The sequence below is a fragment of the Primulina huaijiensis genome, chromosome 5 (genome assembly GCF_012295235.1).
Source record: "Primulina huaijiensis isolate GDHJ02 chromosome 5, ASM1229523v2, whole genome shotgun sequence".
Taxonomy (NCBI): domain Eukaryota; kingdom Viridiplantae; phylum Streptophyta; class Magnoliopsida; order Lamiales; family Gesneriaceae; genus Primulina; species Primulina huaijiensis.
Genome location: NC_133310.1, coordinates 20483630 through 20498305, shown reverse-complemented (window position 1 = coordinate 20498305; position 14676 = coordinate 20483630). Strand labels below are relative to the sequence as shown.

General features: G+C 35.2%; 3 protein-coding genes across 5 annotated transcripts; all 3 read left to right on the top strand.

The window, feature by feature from the left end:
- Positions 1–368: 368 nt before the first annotated feature.
- LOC140976978 (uncharacterized) lies at positions 369–3096 on the top strand. The gene is made up of 5 exons (XM_073441456.1): positions 369–496; positions 1187–1259; positions 1365–1413; positions 1996–2119; positions 2715–3096. Exons 1-5 carry the CDS (start codon positions 494–496, stop codon positions 2799–2801), a joined length of 336 nt encoding a protein of 111 aa, XP_073297557.1. The 5' UTR covers positions 369–493; the 3' UTR covers positions 2802–3096.
- A 932-nt stretch (positions 3097–4028) lies between these two features.
- LOC140976977 (AT-hook motif nuclear-localized protein 14) lies at positions 4029–8717 on the top strand. The gene is made up of 5 exons (XM_073441455.1): positions 4029–4441; positions 5298–5350; positions 6358–6489; positions 7745–7897; positions 8190–8717. Exons 1-5 carry the CDS (start codon positions 4051–4053, stop codon positions 8472–8474), a joined length of 1014 nt encoding a protein of 337 aa, XP_073297556.1. The 5' UTR covers positions 4029–4050; the 3' UTR covers positions 8475–8717.
- An 883-nt stretch (positions 8718–9600) lies between these two features.
- Positions 9601–13222, top strand: LOC140976975 (uncharacterized). Of its 3 annotated transcripts, none has more exons than XM_073441454.1 (5): positions 9601–9843; positions 10663–10946; positions 11037–11126; positions 12251–12609; positions 12812–13222. In XM_073441454.1, exons 1-5 carry the CDS (start codon positions 9675–9677, stop codon positions 13074–13076), a joined length of 1167 nt encoding a protein of 388 aa, XP_073297555.1. In that variant the 5' UTR covers positions 9601–9674; the 3' UTR covers positions 13077–13222. The 3 variants fall into 3 exon arrangements, with proteins under 3 accessions (XP_073297555.1, XP_073297554.1, XP_073297553.1); XM_073441453.1 differs by having other exon boundaries at positions 10660–10946; XM_073441452.1 differs by having other exon boundaries at positions 9607–9843; positions 10657–10946.
- The last annotated feature ends 1454 nt before the right edge of the window (positions 13223–14676 follow it).

Sequence of the window (14676 nt, the reverse complement as noted above, 5' to 3'; positions counted from 1 at the left end):
AAAATTGTTACTTAATAACTTTAAGAATTAATTTATTTTTTACAAAATTAAATTTATATCAGTGACGTATTTTCGTATTTCATCGGTCAAAATTTTTATTCTAAAACAATCAAATCCAAAATAATAAAGATTAAGTCTTTTGTATGACGGTCTCATGAATTTTTATCTGTGAGACGGGTCAAACTTATCAATATTCACAATAAAAAATAATACTATTAGCATAAAAAATAATATTTTTTCATGGATGACCTAAATAAGATATCCGTCTCATAAAATACGATAGTCAGATTGTCTCACACAAGTGTTTGACATTATTAAATATGTAAACAAAAATAAAATTTGTATCACATTTGATATAAGAGAGAGTACAAACATATCACATTTTACCTTCACAGTGAGAAAATATAGAGAAATTGCCGCCAGAGAATTATTGTTTCATTCCCAAAGAAGAATTGCTGATATTTTCTTCTGTAATTGATGCATTTCGAAGAAAATGGTAAGTTTTCATTACCGTTGATTCGATTTTACTCGTTTTACTGGATTTCAGTGTTGTTGCTCTGGAAGAATGGAAATATATTCAGTCAGCTGCGTTAACTCAATCAATGTCCTGATTTATTCTTGAGAAGTGAAGATCCCGGATCTGTGAATTTAGTGTTGCTTGATTTTGTTTTATTGGGTGACACACGTTCTTGTAAGAAATTTGAAGAACAGGAAAAGGGACAATTCATGTAATTTAATTGATTAAAGTAGATGGAACAATATTTGGAATTTGCGTGAGAGAGTAGAATTGTTGAAGTAAATGGGAGTGTTGTGGATTTGCTCTATTTTACATTAATATCTATTTAATTTCCCTCATTTGGTGTGAAACCTAGAAATAGTGTTTAATCGGTCAAAAGGAAAATAGACGACTCGACAGAGAATTTGATGAAAATTTAAACCTTTATCAGAAAGCTGGAAATAGCTGTGGACCAAATATTATCTATGCAACCACTTCTTAAGAAAAATTCAGATTCAATTGTTAGTTATTTTAATCATGCAACCTAAAATTTGAAGCCAATTAAATAGCAAATAGCAACAACAAGCTGGCCTGCAATGCCGCATCCATCTCTGGGTAACAATCCGTGCTTCTGATCCGACGAAGGTATTTCTTATTTTATGTTCCTTTCATTATGTAATCTTGTCCCAGGAAAAGGAAGCTAAGAAGAAAGCTTTTAGAAAGTACCTGGAGTCCAGTGGACTTCTCGATGCTTTAACAAAAGGTTTAAACCTACTTCAAGTCTGTAACCTACGTCTAATTTGTTGATGGTTTTCCATAAACTTCTGTTTTTGATGCCTTCTCCATGTTTATTTTTTCATTTTTCTAGTTCTTGTTGCACTGTACGAGCAGGACGACAAGCCTTCCTCAGCTGTTGAGTAAGTACAAGGGCCTTAAGGTTGTTTTGTTCATAACTTCATATATCAGTTGCTTTATGAATGGTATCAGGTATGATGTTCATGCATTAGAATAGTTTAACTTTATTGACATGTATTCCGAGTCTTTGAGTTGACTGCCTGAAAAGCCTTCTGATTCCCAAGATCATTATTATTGATGTCTTTGGTATATATGATATCAGCACTCCTTGAGTTTGCCTTAATCATAGATACACCTCAAAATCTTGAATAAATTCAACAAGGCTTCTGGAGTAAAGTTGAATTTATGATGACCCACCTAAGATTTCATTTACATGTCCTTTGCTCTTAAATTTAAGCTGACGTTTATGTAGTATTAGGGATTGGTTGTAGTTATTCGAACCCCAGGATGATTCATCCATGATGATGCCATACCCCCTGGGTGTTGATCTAATTTACCCATCTCCTTTATTAGGATCTCGTAAAGGCAAGTCACATACCCTTTGATACAATAGGGGCATTAAATACCACACTTAATATGTATATCTTTACTTCTTTCTGCTCTGAATTACCTTGGCTGCATAAATTGATTGAGTGATCGAACAGGTTCATCCAACAAAAGTTAGGTGGTCCGACGGTGGCTGAACACGAAAAGTTGCTGTCTGAAATTTCAGATCTACGAAGGCGATACGACGAGCTTTTTGCTAGTCACCAAGAAGTTTGTCGAGAGGTGTGGCATTATTTGACTAATGTTGTTCTTTTGTCCATGTTTTAGCCTGTATTCTTAGTCTTTACCTGAAATAAGTTAAATTGCCATGTTTTTAGGTCAATACTTTTTCTGTAGTAACAAAATTTAAATCCTCCATGGTCCTTGAGAGTTGAGCCGCAAATTCTACTAAATCAAGGCAGATTAACTTATGTTCGCTGCAATTTTCATTTTCTCGAAGAATTGTTTATTCTTGAATTAAATCCACGTAATCATCGTTATTGTTTCATATATCGTAAGTACCTTTGAGAAACTTTTGTTATTTTGTATATGGGGAATATGAACTTCTTAATTTTCACTCAAGATTCCAAAATTAGATAAGAGGCTTTGGTTTGTTTGATTTGTCTTAGAAGTCGTGCATTCTTGAAGGATATTAAACTGCTGGCACTCGTCTAATTTCTCATATAAAGTTTAATCCTTCACCTTCCATTGTTTTCCTCGTATTTTTTCTGTGCGTACATTTTTGTGTTGGCGTGTGAAGGAGGAAGGCTCTTTGGGTCCAGCTCCTCGGTAAAAAGCTAGTTTCCTTCCCTCTTATTCTCGTTTGTTCTTGCTGCAGTTTGAGGAATTCAAACACATGCATGTGTCCTCCCACGAGGCTACTGAGGCTGAAGTTCCTCTTGAACTAACTGCTAAGACAAACTAATTTCACGCACTTTCGATGCATTTATTCCATCGAAAGATCCGGCAAGACGTGCCAATATTTAATGGGGTGAAATAATGTGAAAGCTCAGTTCAAGGTTATGGCATTTAAAACTCTATTTTTCCCTATTTTAAAGCTTCTGAGATGTTGTCATGGGATATGTCAGATTATAAAATTGTCCATCTCATAGTTCTTTTTTTCTTTTATTTTATTTTCTTTTTTCCCTGTTTGATATTGTTACATGTTTTGTGAATTCTTTCGAGATTGATTATTCATCTTTGTTGGTCAAATGATTTTATGATGGGAGATTATAGTTTTTTTTTATTACATATGTATTTCATGTTTGTTCTAGCTTATGAGATGTTGTATCTGATGAAAATTATCGAAAACACAGTCAATGAATTGAAATTTATCTCAAACGAAGTTTTAATAAAAATTTTCAAACATGTGCTGTTAAACGACCAAGAGTCGATTCAAAGAATATCAGGGAGAGTCATTTCAACAGATCCCATTTGACTTGCTAGTTTAAACTTTAACTCGTGGTACGATTCGGCACACCTTCGAGCACAATATGGGTGCATAGCAGTTGAAAAAGATAATTTGAAATCACTGTATTTTGATTATAGTTTTATTGTTAACGATGAAATAATATATTAAATTTCAAATTCATAACTTATTAATTTATATGACAGTCGCACGATTAAGTTTCTCGTGAGATGGTCTCATGAATTTTTATTTGTGAGACGGGTCAATCATATCGATATTCACAATAAAAAGTAATACTCTTAGCATAAAAAGTAATATTTTTTCATAGATGATCTTACGAAATTGATTCGTGAGAATGAACTTGAATTTCATCTTAATTACCATACAAATATGCAAACAATAAATTTGAAGTTTACGATCTTATTTTTTTGAAACTACAAAATTACGTTTAAAATATATCGATCGAAATGTAACCTTATATCTTATATTGTAAAATTAGGTGTGCATATATATTAATTTTTTTGTCATAAAAAAATCGTCAATTTCTAAAAATGAAATCTCAAATTTAATAATAATAACGAAATAAAAAGTCAAAATCAGGAGTCATTTAACCAATCCAGTGGCCGATGACGCACCACCCCAGAATAGATAATCTTTATAAAAAAAAAAAAAAAAAAAAAAAAATAAAAAAAAAAAAAAAAAAAAAAAAGCAAAAAAAGAAAAATAAAATAAAATAAAAAATCCCCAAATCACAAAAAAATCTCCAATGGAATCCAACAATAATGACGGCAGCAGCAGCGGGCTCATCTCTTACTACCACCCTCAACTCCGCCACCAAACAACACCCCCGCCCTCCGCCGCCGCCACCACACCTACCAATGGAGTTGTTGTCTCAAACAGTAACGCTGGGAGTATATTGTACCCTCATTCCGTGCCCTCGTCGGCGGTTTCTTCGTCTCTCGAGGGTGTGAAGAGGAAGAGGGGAAGGCCGAGGAAGTACGGCACCCCTGAGCAAGCCGCCGCCGCTAAGCGGCTCTCGGCTTCAGCTTCCTCCTCCTCCCCGAGGACGAGAGACTCGGCTTCGGCGGCTGGTTCCGGCATTCCTACCTCGGGCTCATCTGCTTATTCTTCAAAGAAATCTCAGCTCGCTGCATTCGGTATTCTTCCGCTCTTTCACTGGATGTATGTCTTTGTGGTGCATGTGTGTATAATCTTACGTGTAAATAAGCCATTATTTACGCTAGATATTCCGTTGCATGATAATGTTATGTAGGACTTAGTCTTAGTACAAAATAAAGAGATGTTATGACGCGTAGTTTTCATTGATTTATCTGTCGTCTTTGCTTTTCCTCTTTGATTCAAATTCAGAAAAAATGTTTTCATTACTGCCAAAAGAAAAAGCCAGGAATTATTTCACCTACCTTCGCCTGGATGGTATTTTCTAAATTTTAAACAAATTTGATGATGTAAGGTCTAGTGTTGAAGTTCCATTGGCTTTCTTTTTGGACTTGGTGACATATTTGTTCTGAGAAGAGGATATAATTTTCAACTTTGTTTCCTTTTTCCTCTAGTTGTGTGATATGTAGTGCTTGTGGACTCTGGTTTTTGCATGCACTGCCTATCTGTGTAAAGACAAAAGTGAAGAATTCAACTAATTTTTTTGCTAAAAGGATATAAATATTAAAGGGAAGAGTAAATATTGGGGTTGATGTCCAAGAAAGGTAGATACCTTGGGATTGAGGTGGATCCTGGTGTTAAACCAGTTTTATGTTCTATAACTTATGGTTGGTGTGATATTCTATCCCCCCCCCCCCCCCAAACAAAAAAAAAATCTAGTCTTTTGTCATTCGCAAGCGGGTTCTTTTCCATTGGGCTTTTATGCTGGCCATACTATCCTGTAAACATAAATTTTTATCGTGAATACCTCTTTTCGACGCGAATTTACCAGGCTTCATGCATTACCACACCAAATTATTCATTTTATTAACCTCTTTTTTTATCTTGTCGATGCAGGCAGTGTGGGTCAAAGCTTCAGTCCTCACATTATTACTGTTGCTGCTGGAGAAGTACGTTTTTACATGTTAATTGTAGAAGCTTCCTTACATTTCATGCTAGGATAAACACAAAACTTTGTTCTCTCTCTGTCTATCACTATTTTAGTGGTTTGCCGGAATGTAATATTATCTTGCTTGTGATGGTGTATCTCATTGTCAGCATTTTCTTCATATGATAGATGTGTGGTCACTGCATCTTATATGTTCAAAGCTTATATTAGATATATAGTCATTCAAAGATTAACGCATGCTCTTGCTCTTTTTTGAATATTCATATTGAATGTGGATTTACTTCCAAACATGAACAGCTTAATTTATTTGATTTTGAATCAAACTGAAAGTATTGACTTGTTAACTTACTGGATTACACATAACAAGCTGTCGACATAAGCTTGGCTGATCCTGGTTATGGATTATGTTCTATGACTTGTTTGTATGTCATTTAAAATTGTATTTTAAATGATGCCAGTTTTCGTTAAGATTCCAAAGTGACACGACGGTGGAATGTCCTAAAAAATTGGGAAGTGTGTAAATTTTGGACCTTGAGGAAAATCAAGGAAGATATTGGGAGGAAGAAGGTGGTATGGGTCACACCAAATGACTTTGTCTTCCTTTCTCCGTTGTTCCTAGTTCCTACATGTTCATGTAGCTTTGTGCGTACTTCTTTTACTGCCATTGCTAATATAGGGTCCTTTGCCGCCCGCCACTTTGGATCTTTCACACAAATCCCTTTCAAAACCTCGTGGAGTAGCTCTCAACTCTCAAGTTCTGCTTCGATAGCAGTCGTCTCGAATAGTATAACTTCGAATCTAAATAGATTGTCTGGTTCACTTTATATTTTTAGTTGCTAGAGCCTAGAAAGTACTATATGAATTGCTTGTTGGACATGATGCTGTGCAATTAATGATGATTTTGACTTTCGCTTTTCTTTTTTGATTCAAGCTCAATGTTTACGTGCAAATTTTTGAACCTTCTGTGGTCATATCTATAATAGTGAACCTGATGCTTGTTTCTAATAGGATGTGAATCAAAAGATAATGATGTTTATGCAACAAAGTCAACGTGAGATATGCATTATCTCAGCATCTGGTTCAGTCTCCAATGCATCTCTACGTCAACCGGCCACATCGGGGGGTAGTGTTACCTATGAGGTAAATTGATACTTTGAATTTTCTTTGATAGACTTTGTCCTTCGATGTGAATGAATATACTGATGCACGTTTTCAATCATCTGGATTTCTCTTCCAATTTCCAATTTCCATTTTCTTGGAGGCGTGGTTTATATTCTCGTATATGCCTTGGGATAGGGTACTCTGATGAAACTTCCTCGAGGTTTTGATCTTTATCATCATTTCGTCTTGTTTCTGAGTTGACCAGTACCCACCCTTCACAACCCTATATTGCCAAAGATTAGCATGTTAAATTCGCCAAATTGCTTACTGTAATTCTTATGAAATGCAATTGATGCCTTTTCCAATAATTTAAAGACAATTTTTTAAACAGCATAACTTAAAAGGTGAGAATTGTTCTTTAAAGAAATTCTTTAATTGACTGCTGTAGATTACATACGTATTAGGAAATTATGTAATGCTCGAAAGAACATGAAACAGATTTATGTCTGAAGGACATTTTTGGTATTATCTATATTATCTGTAAAAGTGAAAAGACGTGCAACTTTTTTGACAACTCAACATGTATGTTTTCAAATTATGATCTTTTAAGTGTCTAAACATGTGTCCTATGAACTTATACATGCTTCTGTTATTTTACATTTATGCAAATAAAAAACGTTGATGCATGTTCACAGTTATTAGTTCCTGTTGACATAAACAGATGTAAATTCAGCTTTAAGAGACTAAGAAGCACCATGTGAAAATGTGGTGGTTATTTCATTGTCTACCATATCGACCGATTTCAAATCCTTTTCTTATATCCTTTTTTTTTGTAAGATGGATTTGTAGTGATGCATTTAATAATCTGAGTGGCATAACCTACCTTTCTTGGCATTATAATTTAGAACGATATTAGGTTATCTGTGTGAAGTATATATATCACATGATGGAAATCAAATTTGTATGCGAACCATCCATCTTCCTCCATGTAACTCCGACCATATACATGAGTTTAAGAAACATTTCCGGGCATCTTTAATGAAATTTTAACAGTTCAATGAATACTGATTAGTTATATGGCTTTAAGGTCGAGAAAAATGTTCCACGAAGCGTAAGAATACAAGCACTACTTGGAGTTGAGGATGTTTTGATTAAATTGCTTTCACAAATTAGGCCAGTTAATCGGAATTTCGGAACAAGGGAACTTGTTTGTTGTCATCAAGAGTAATTTTTCTTCACTGGTCATTCACCAGTTCTTCTTGATAAACACATAATATGTTTAAATTCATATTAGGGGCACTTTGATATCCTCTCTCTCTCTGGATCTTATATTCGTACTGAAACTGGAGGAAAAACTGGAGGACTTGGTGTGTGTTTGTCCAGTTCCGATGGCCAAATCATCGGTGGTGGAATTGGTGGACCTCTCACGGCAGCCAGCCCGATTCAGGTTATACTTTTATGCTAATCTTCTTACCAATGAGTCGCTTTTACTTGTTTCTCTCCAATCTTATCACCAAATAGTCACTGCTAAATTGTAGTTATGATATATGTTATTTTTAGTCCTATAACTATGTAGTAATGATATTCTCAATCTATTTATATCATCAAATTTTAGTCTCGTAGTTATTCTCCAGCAATCAACTATAGTTCCTTTCACAAATATTTTTCTCATTAAAATTTATCTATTCAAGACTTTTAAGCAGGAATAACTAAAATTTGTTGTGCCATGGATAATGCAGATAATCGTCGGTACATTCCTTACCGACTCCAAGAAAGACACCAAAGGAGATACCTCCTCTGGTAAGCAGCCATCACCTGCAAACTTGACGTCAGTGCCAGGTTTAAATTTCCGATCGCCTGTTGATTCGACTCATCAAATGGGGCTGGGAGGTAGCCAATTTCTGGTCCAACACCCAAGCATGCAATTGCCTCCTTCACATTCAATGGAATGGAGGGGCAACACAGGTCATCATGGCCTGAACCAGTCTCCTGAGAATGGCGACTACGACCACATCTCCGATTAGAACAGTTTCAGATGAATTTCTCCGTAAGATGTTTTGAATTTTTTAGGTTTCTTTACCAGTCGAGACTTATCTTGTACATACAAATCTCCGACTGTTTACATTTGCATTTGACTCTTCGTTCACAAAAATCCGGAGCTAGCTTGCTAGAGTAAATATATTTTGCTTCTAAAATTCCATCCGATAAATTCAAATTTAAATGTATTAACAATAAATTTCCCTTTGACCAGGAATTATTATTATTTATTTTCTTTGATCCCTTTGTTAGCTATGCTTGCACATTTTGATTTGTTTTATTACGTATAGAACATGAATGTAATTTATAATTTTAGAGAAATTATTAAAAAATTCTCTTGGTGACTAGTTGTGTTGTTTTTTAGCTTCAAAATATACCCATTGGAGTGTTTGAAATTAATAATGGATTAACTTTTAGAAGTGGTTTTGGCCTTTTTTATTTCCCAATTCAGGAAGGGGTTTGAAATTTTTTGTTTTTAAAGTTATTAATAAATGGCAAAAACTTGTATGAGACGGTCTCATAGATCGTATTTTGTTAGACGGATCTTTTATTTGGGTCATCCATTAAAAAATATTACTTTTTATGCTAAGAGTATTACTTTTTATTGTGAATGTCGGTAGGGTTGACTCGTCTCACAAGAGACCTACTATTAATAAATTGTCTGTTTGGACATCATCAGACTTATTAAATATTTTTTTATCAGATAAACGTATTATTTTCTTCACACATTAGTACATTACTCAGATAAATCATTTTTAAAAATGTTTTTCCAACTACAAAATTAAAATAACTTTCGTCATAATAGATTTTTTGGTAAAAAAAACTAAATGAAATATTATTAGGGAACATGATTACGTTATAATATTTGAATAAAATTCTTACAAAATTGGTCGACAATTATGAGAAATTTTTGTTATAATTGAATCTCGAATTCGAAACATTGTTTCAAAATTGAGAAACAAAACTTTAATATATAAAATATTTTTCGAAGATAGTATACAAATACATCGAGAGATTATTAAGATAATAAAAACAAATAGACTAAAATTGTGAGTCTTTTGAATTTAAAGGACCAAAATTAACATCTTCTCAAATGTGAGGTACTAAAGTGTGTGTCTTTTTATTCGCTCACAAATTTATTTTCCGGCAGCGTAATCGTCTCCGTGTAGAAAGGGCAAATCAAATCAATGGCGGGTGACCTTTTTCAAGATTTGCCACCCCCAACTGTAACTCCAACCCATCAGTCTTCGAGTGCGACTAGCTCGGATAATTCTTCGCAAAAACCTCCGCCGCCGCCGCCTGCTCTGAAGAGCGCTCTTAAACGTCCCAAGCCATCGCCGGAGTCACAGCCTGAAGGTATCTATTTTCCAAATGTCGGGGAATTGATGTATTTGTAATTCATATTTAGTTTCCGGGCATTGTGGGTTCTTTGTATGATTGTGTTTTTCAGTTTTCTATCGATTAAGTGTTGTTGGGCCCCCAGCCTCGGCCCGTACGCGGAAGAAAGCTTGAAATTTTATTTGACTTTTGGGAAGTAGTGTCAGTTGACCACCCCAAGTGCATGAAATCCTTTTGGTTTTCATAGTTCGTCAATTTTTTAGCTTTATTGTTTGCTGGTTTCAGTTGTTTTATGTGGGTGCATGATTCTGATTGTGGTGTCCGAACCTAGGGATGTAATGAAGGGGAGGGATGATGGGGAGGGGGGCCATTTTTTAGGTGTGAACTGTGAAACTTTCATTGCATAAACTTATAATTATTTTGTAGTTTTACTCACCACCACTTGTCTGCCATCTTAAGTCGAATGGTGATTTTGCTGATTGCTATGGTTTTAAGCTTTAAATGCTGGTGAACTCCATATGATTGTTGCTGATTTCAAAAATTAGAATTCATGTGATCATGAAGAAGAAAACATTTATTTCCTGTTTCCATTGATACATTTTTGCCTACGGTGGATTTTACACTAATTGATATTCTATAAGCCGATGAATCCTTGACAATTACTTCTTAATGCTCACATGTTTGATATCACGCGTTCCACTGATCTTTCTGTTACATGCACTTTTGCTTTGAATTTAATTTCAAGGTTTAATCTTCTTCAATTAATTTACCTTAAAAGTAGAAAAACTGCAAGAATGCGGTCTACATGTAATGCGCTTTTATGAGTTGCAGCAGCAGCTCCTGGAAAACGTTTGAGGTTTAAAACGACGACAGATGCCTCAGAAAAGCAAGTAATAGATGCCATGCAAAAAATAACATCCCACATTAGGAATCCTTCAAAATTTTGTAAAGCATCGAAACTTGCAATACAGCTAATTCAGGCTGGTAGTGTCAAACCAGCCACTAGCAATCATTTCTTTGCAATACTTGAAGGTGCAATGTCGACGTTGAGTAATTGCCACGATCCCTCTTTACGTGCCGACTATCATGCACTCTTCTCAGCTGCTCAAGATACAACTGATGTAAGCTTTTTGATTCCTTTTGTTGTTATGTTGACTATTTGTAGGTTGTTATAATTCGTATAATTCCTTACCTTGACATTATTGCTGCAGTGCCTTAGCAAGAAGCAACACAATATGTTGAATTCATGGACAATTAGGGCTATCTGGGCGAATGATCTCTTCACAGATGACAGCTTTGTGGTATGTTTATCGATTTTTACTCCTCTGTGTATAAATGGATTTTATATGCATGGAAAGATTATGATCATGTTTGTTTTTGTATTCTTTGTTTTTCTGAAAAAAATATTTTCTGGATAATAAATCAGAGATCATGATGTTTGCTTGATCTTATTTACTGAACTAGATTTTTTTTATTCAGATGTTATATCCTGCAAGAATGTGATGCACTAGCGATAACATTAGAAATCTATAAATTTATTAGCGGGGTGTCATTTGTGGAGTATTTTTAGAATTTATAAATATAGATTAGAATATATAGAGCGATATCTGGAGTGGTCGAAAGTCAATTTAAAACAATGATAATGTTTGGTAGACGTAAAATGATGGAAAATATGCTTTGCGGAAGAAACTGTAATGTTTAATTCATTTTCTGAAAAAGGTGTGCTAGAAAATAAAACCAAACAGATCTGTAAACTAATTCCAATGGACTAGTTAATTGATGCCGATATCTTTTCACAACAAACTTTGGTTAGCACACATGCTTATATAAAGATGTTAGTGTGATTGCTTGATTTCTTGTTAATATCGTCAACTGCAGCTGTTGTTTTTTGAAGAAATAGCCCCAAATTGGAGATTACATCTTTGTACTTAGTGGACCCGGAAAAAGAGGATACTCCACTCATTTATGCTTAGGTTTCAGTTTGGCTCTTTCCTTTGGGAGGAAAGACTATTAGATTATATCCAATGCATCTTTTCCCGTTCCTTGTTTTCATAGTATCCCAATTTACCTTGGGCATGAGTCGTTACATTCAGCCCCTAGGGTGTTTCTGTTCCAGAACGGGTGGAAAAATAGTATAATTGCTTATCAAAGGTTTGGTGAATTGTAGTCATCTTTTTAAGAATTCTTGCAAAGGAGAACATATTGTGGCAATTATTCGTGTTATGCCAATGGATGATCATAATTCAGTTCCCTCCAGAAAATTGTTATCTATTAAAATGACATAAAATCCCATTTGAAAAATTAACTATAAGATCATTGAAGTTATTCATATGTAGTTATCATATTTTGGAGTGTGTGACAGTTTGTTCAGTTGCGTAATGAGACCAAGAATCCTATAAACAGTTTGCCTTGGAATATATTTCAGTTTTCAAAAGCAACAGGACGAATAAAAGATGCAATATCAAGTCTACCGGTTGCAACTGGAGACGATGATATGGAAGAAGCTGTCAACCTCAAAGAAGAGCCCGGGATGGTAAATGCAGATGAAAAGATGAATGAAGTCTCTACCCATGCTACTTCTGAACAGCATGAAGAACTCGATCCATTTGGGCTGGATCGACTGATCACCAATACAACTAAGAAGGATGAAAAATCAAAGGGTAAAAACGAGCCGCTAACCAGGAGTAAAAAGGATGAAGAAGAGAACAGGATATTTCTCAAGTCACAGAGGGAAGCCTTGATTTCTTGTGTTGAGATTGCTGCAAAACGATACAAAACCCCATGGTCAGATTAGTTCTTGATTATTTTGTTGAAAATCTACAGTTCAGAGTGGATTCAAGGGGGACAAGGGAAGGCAGTCGCCTTCTCCTCAAATAAAAAAGAAATAAAAAATATTTATAAAATTTTCTTAAAGTTTTGAGTTTTGCCCTTTGAATTTCATTAGTCGCCCTTCTCTATTGTGATCTTTACAACTTTGCGTTTTCAGGTGCCAAACGACCATTGACATCTTATCAAAACACGCTTTTGATAATATTTCGAGATTTACAACCGGGCAAAGGTGTGCCATCGAGAAACTGTGGGCTTCCATTAGGGAACAACAGACACTCAGAAAGCAAGGGAAATCCGTATCTGGTAAACTTGATGTAAATGCTTTCGAGTGGCTCCAGCAGAAGTATGCGAATGAGAAAATCAGCATTCGGCATTGTGTTGGAGGGAGTGGGGATCGTCGTGCTCAGCAATGGCTTGGCTGATAGATACCATATTCGTCTTCTCCGTGTTTTGTTAGGAAGGGATGCTCTATGTTACACCAAGTGATGTATAATGGAGATGCATTGTTATTATTCTTCCCGCACATTTGCATTACCGGTGAAATATATATTTACCTGAAGATTGGCATGCTATGATACTATATATTTACACTTAGTTATACGCATTTGCCCGAATCGGTCTTCTTCTACCTCGTGTTTCAAATTCATCCATTCAACTTTCAAAAAACATCTCAGTTTGATAAAATTGAGGAATTCTTGAATGAAAATGACCATAATGAAAATTTTCAAGTAAAAATTATTTGGCGATATTTTTCACGTATTGAGAGTTTTTCCTTCTTTCTTTTTTGTTTTTCCGGTAGACATGATTTATCATATAATAAAAATAAGTTTTACATTTTACTTTGTTTGAAGATTGAACTTCATCCTAGAGTATAATTTTATTGACCCGGAGAAATGCGAGTCGGCCAAGTATTGAATTTGATTGGCTGGGCTGGGCTGGGCTGGGCTGCAACCCACCATTAGGCAAGGCGGGGTTGGTAGGCCGGTGTTTCAGGCACTAACTGTCCTATTGAACCTGGGAAGAACTGGACCTGCGCCTTTCAGACAAAAGACTTCCCCTCCATCAGCTTTCAAAAGAACTGTGCGCGCGCGTTTGGTCACATGGAATATGACTGCAGGTGCATTAAGGCCTAATTCACAAGTCGCATTCAATGTCACAAACATAACATTATCCCAAATATTTGTCCTCCTAGGATCCAAGGCCATCTTTAATGGTGTACCGGTTTATATAGTGAATAATGTATCATATCTAACTCCCACCACACCATTAAAACTGGCTGATCAATTCACAAACGGCTCCGGCGTGTATCAACTCTATGGGTTCCCAGCCCATTCGTTCAACAATGCAGGGACATATGGGGTAGGGGTTTCTGTAGTGACAGGAGCTCATAAAGGGTGGATAGAAACTGTGTTCAAGAATGATCTCATCAAGGAAATGGAACCAGGCATTTGGATGGGTTCGGGTTCTATGTAGTCAGGGTGAGGTTTATTACAGATTTGTCGACATAGGGTTATGAACATCTAGTAAGGCACTGTTTGGTACGAAAGATGATACATAAGTTAATAACACATCTTTGTTTCATCCATGTTTAACTCAAATTATATCGTCCGTGTATATTAATCTATCGTCTCTACATCAAACATCTTTCATCATCCCATCGTACGACTAAACGGTGCCTAATAGTTATTGCAAATGAACTAAAAATATCAGTGACGGTGATTGTATACATTTATAAAAATTGCACATCAAAATTAAAGTATATTTTAAATGAAACTGTCATTTCACATGGCATTTTAGATATTTAGAGAAAGCGAAAACTATTTTTCACTAATTTTCATTCAATTAAAATAATTATCGTCGCTATTAGAATTTAAGAGTCATTTTATCTATATCTATTAATTGCCATCAAAGTTATAATATTTGTTTTTTTTGGGTGTAATTTATTTTTTTCTACGATATCCTCCCTATACTATATAGTTGCATTGATATCTTAATTTGTCCAACATTTGATATCTCCATGTA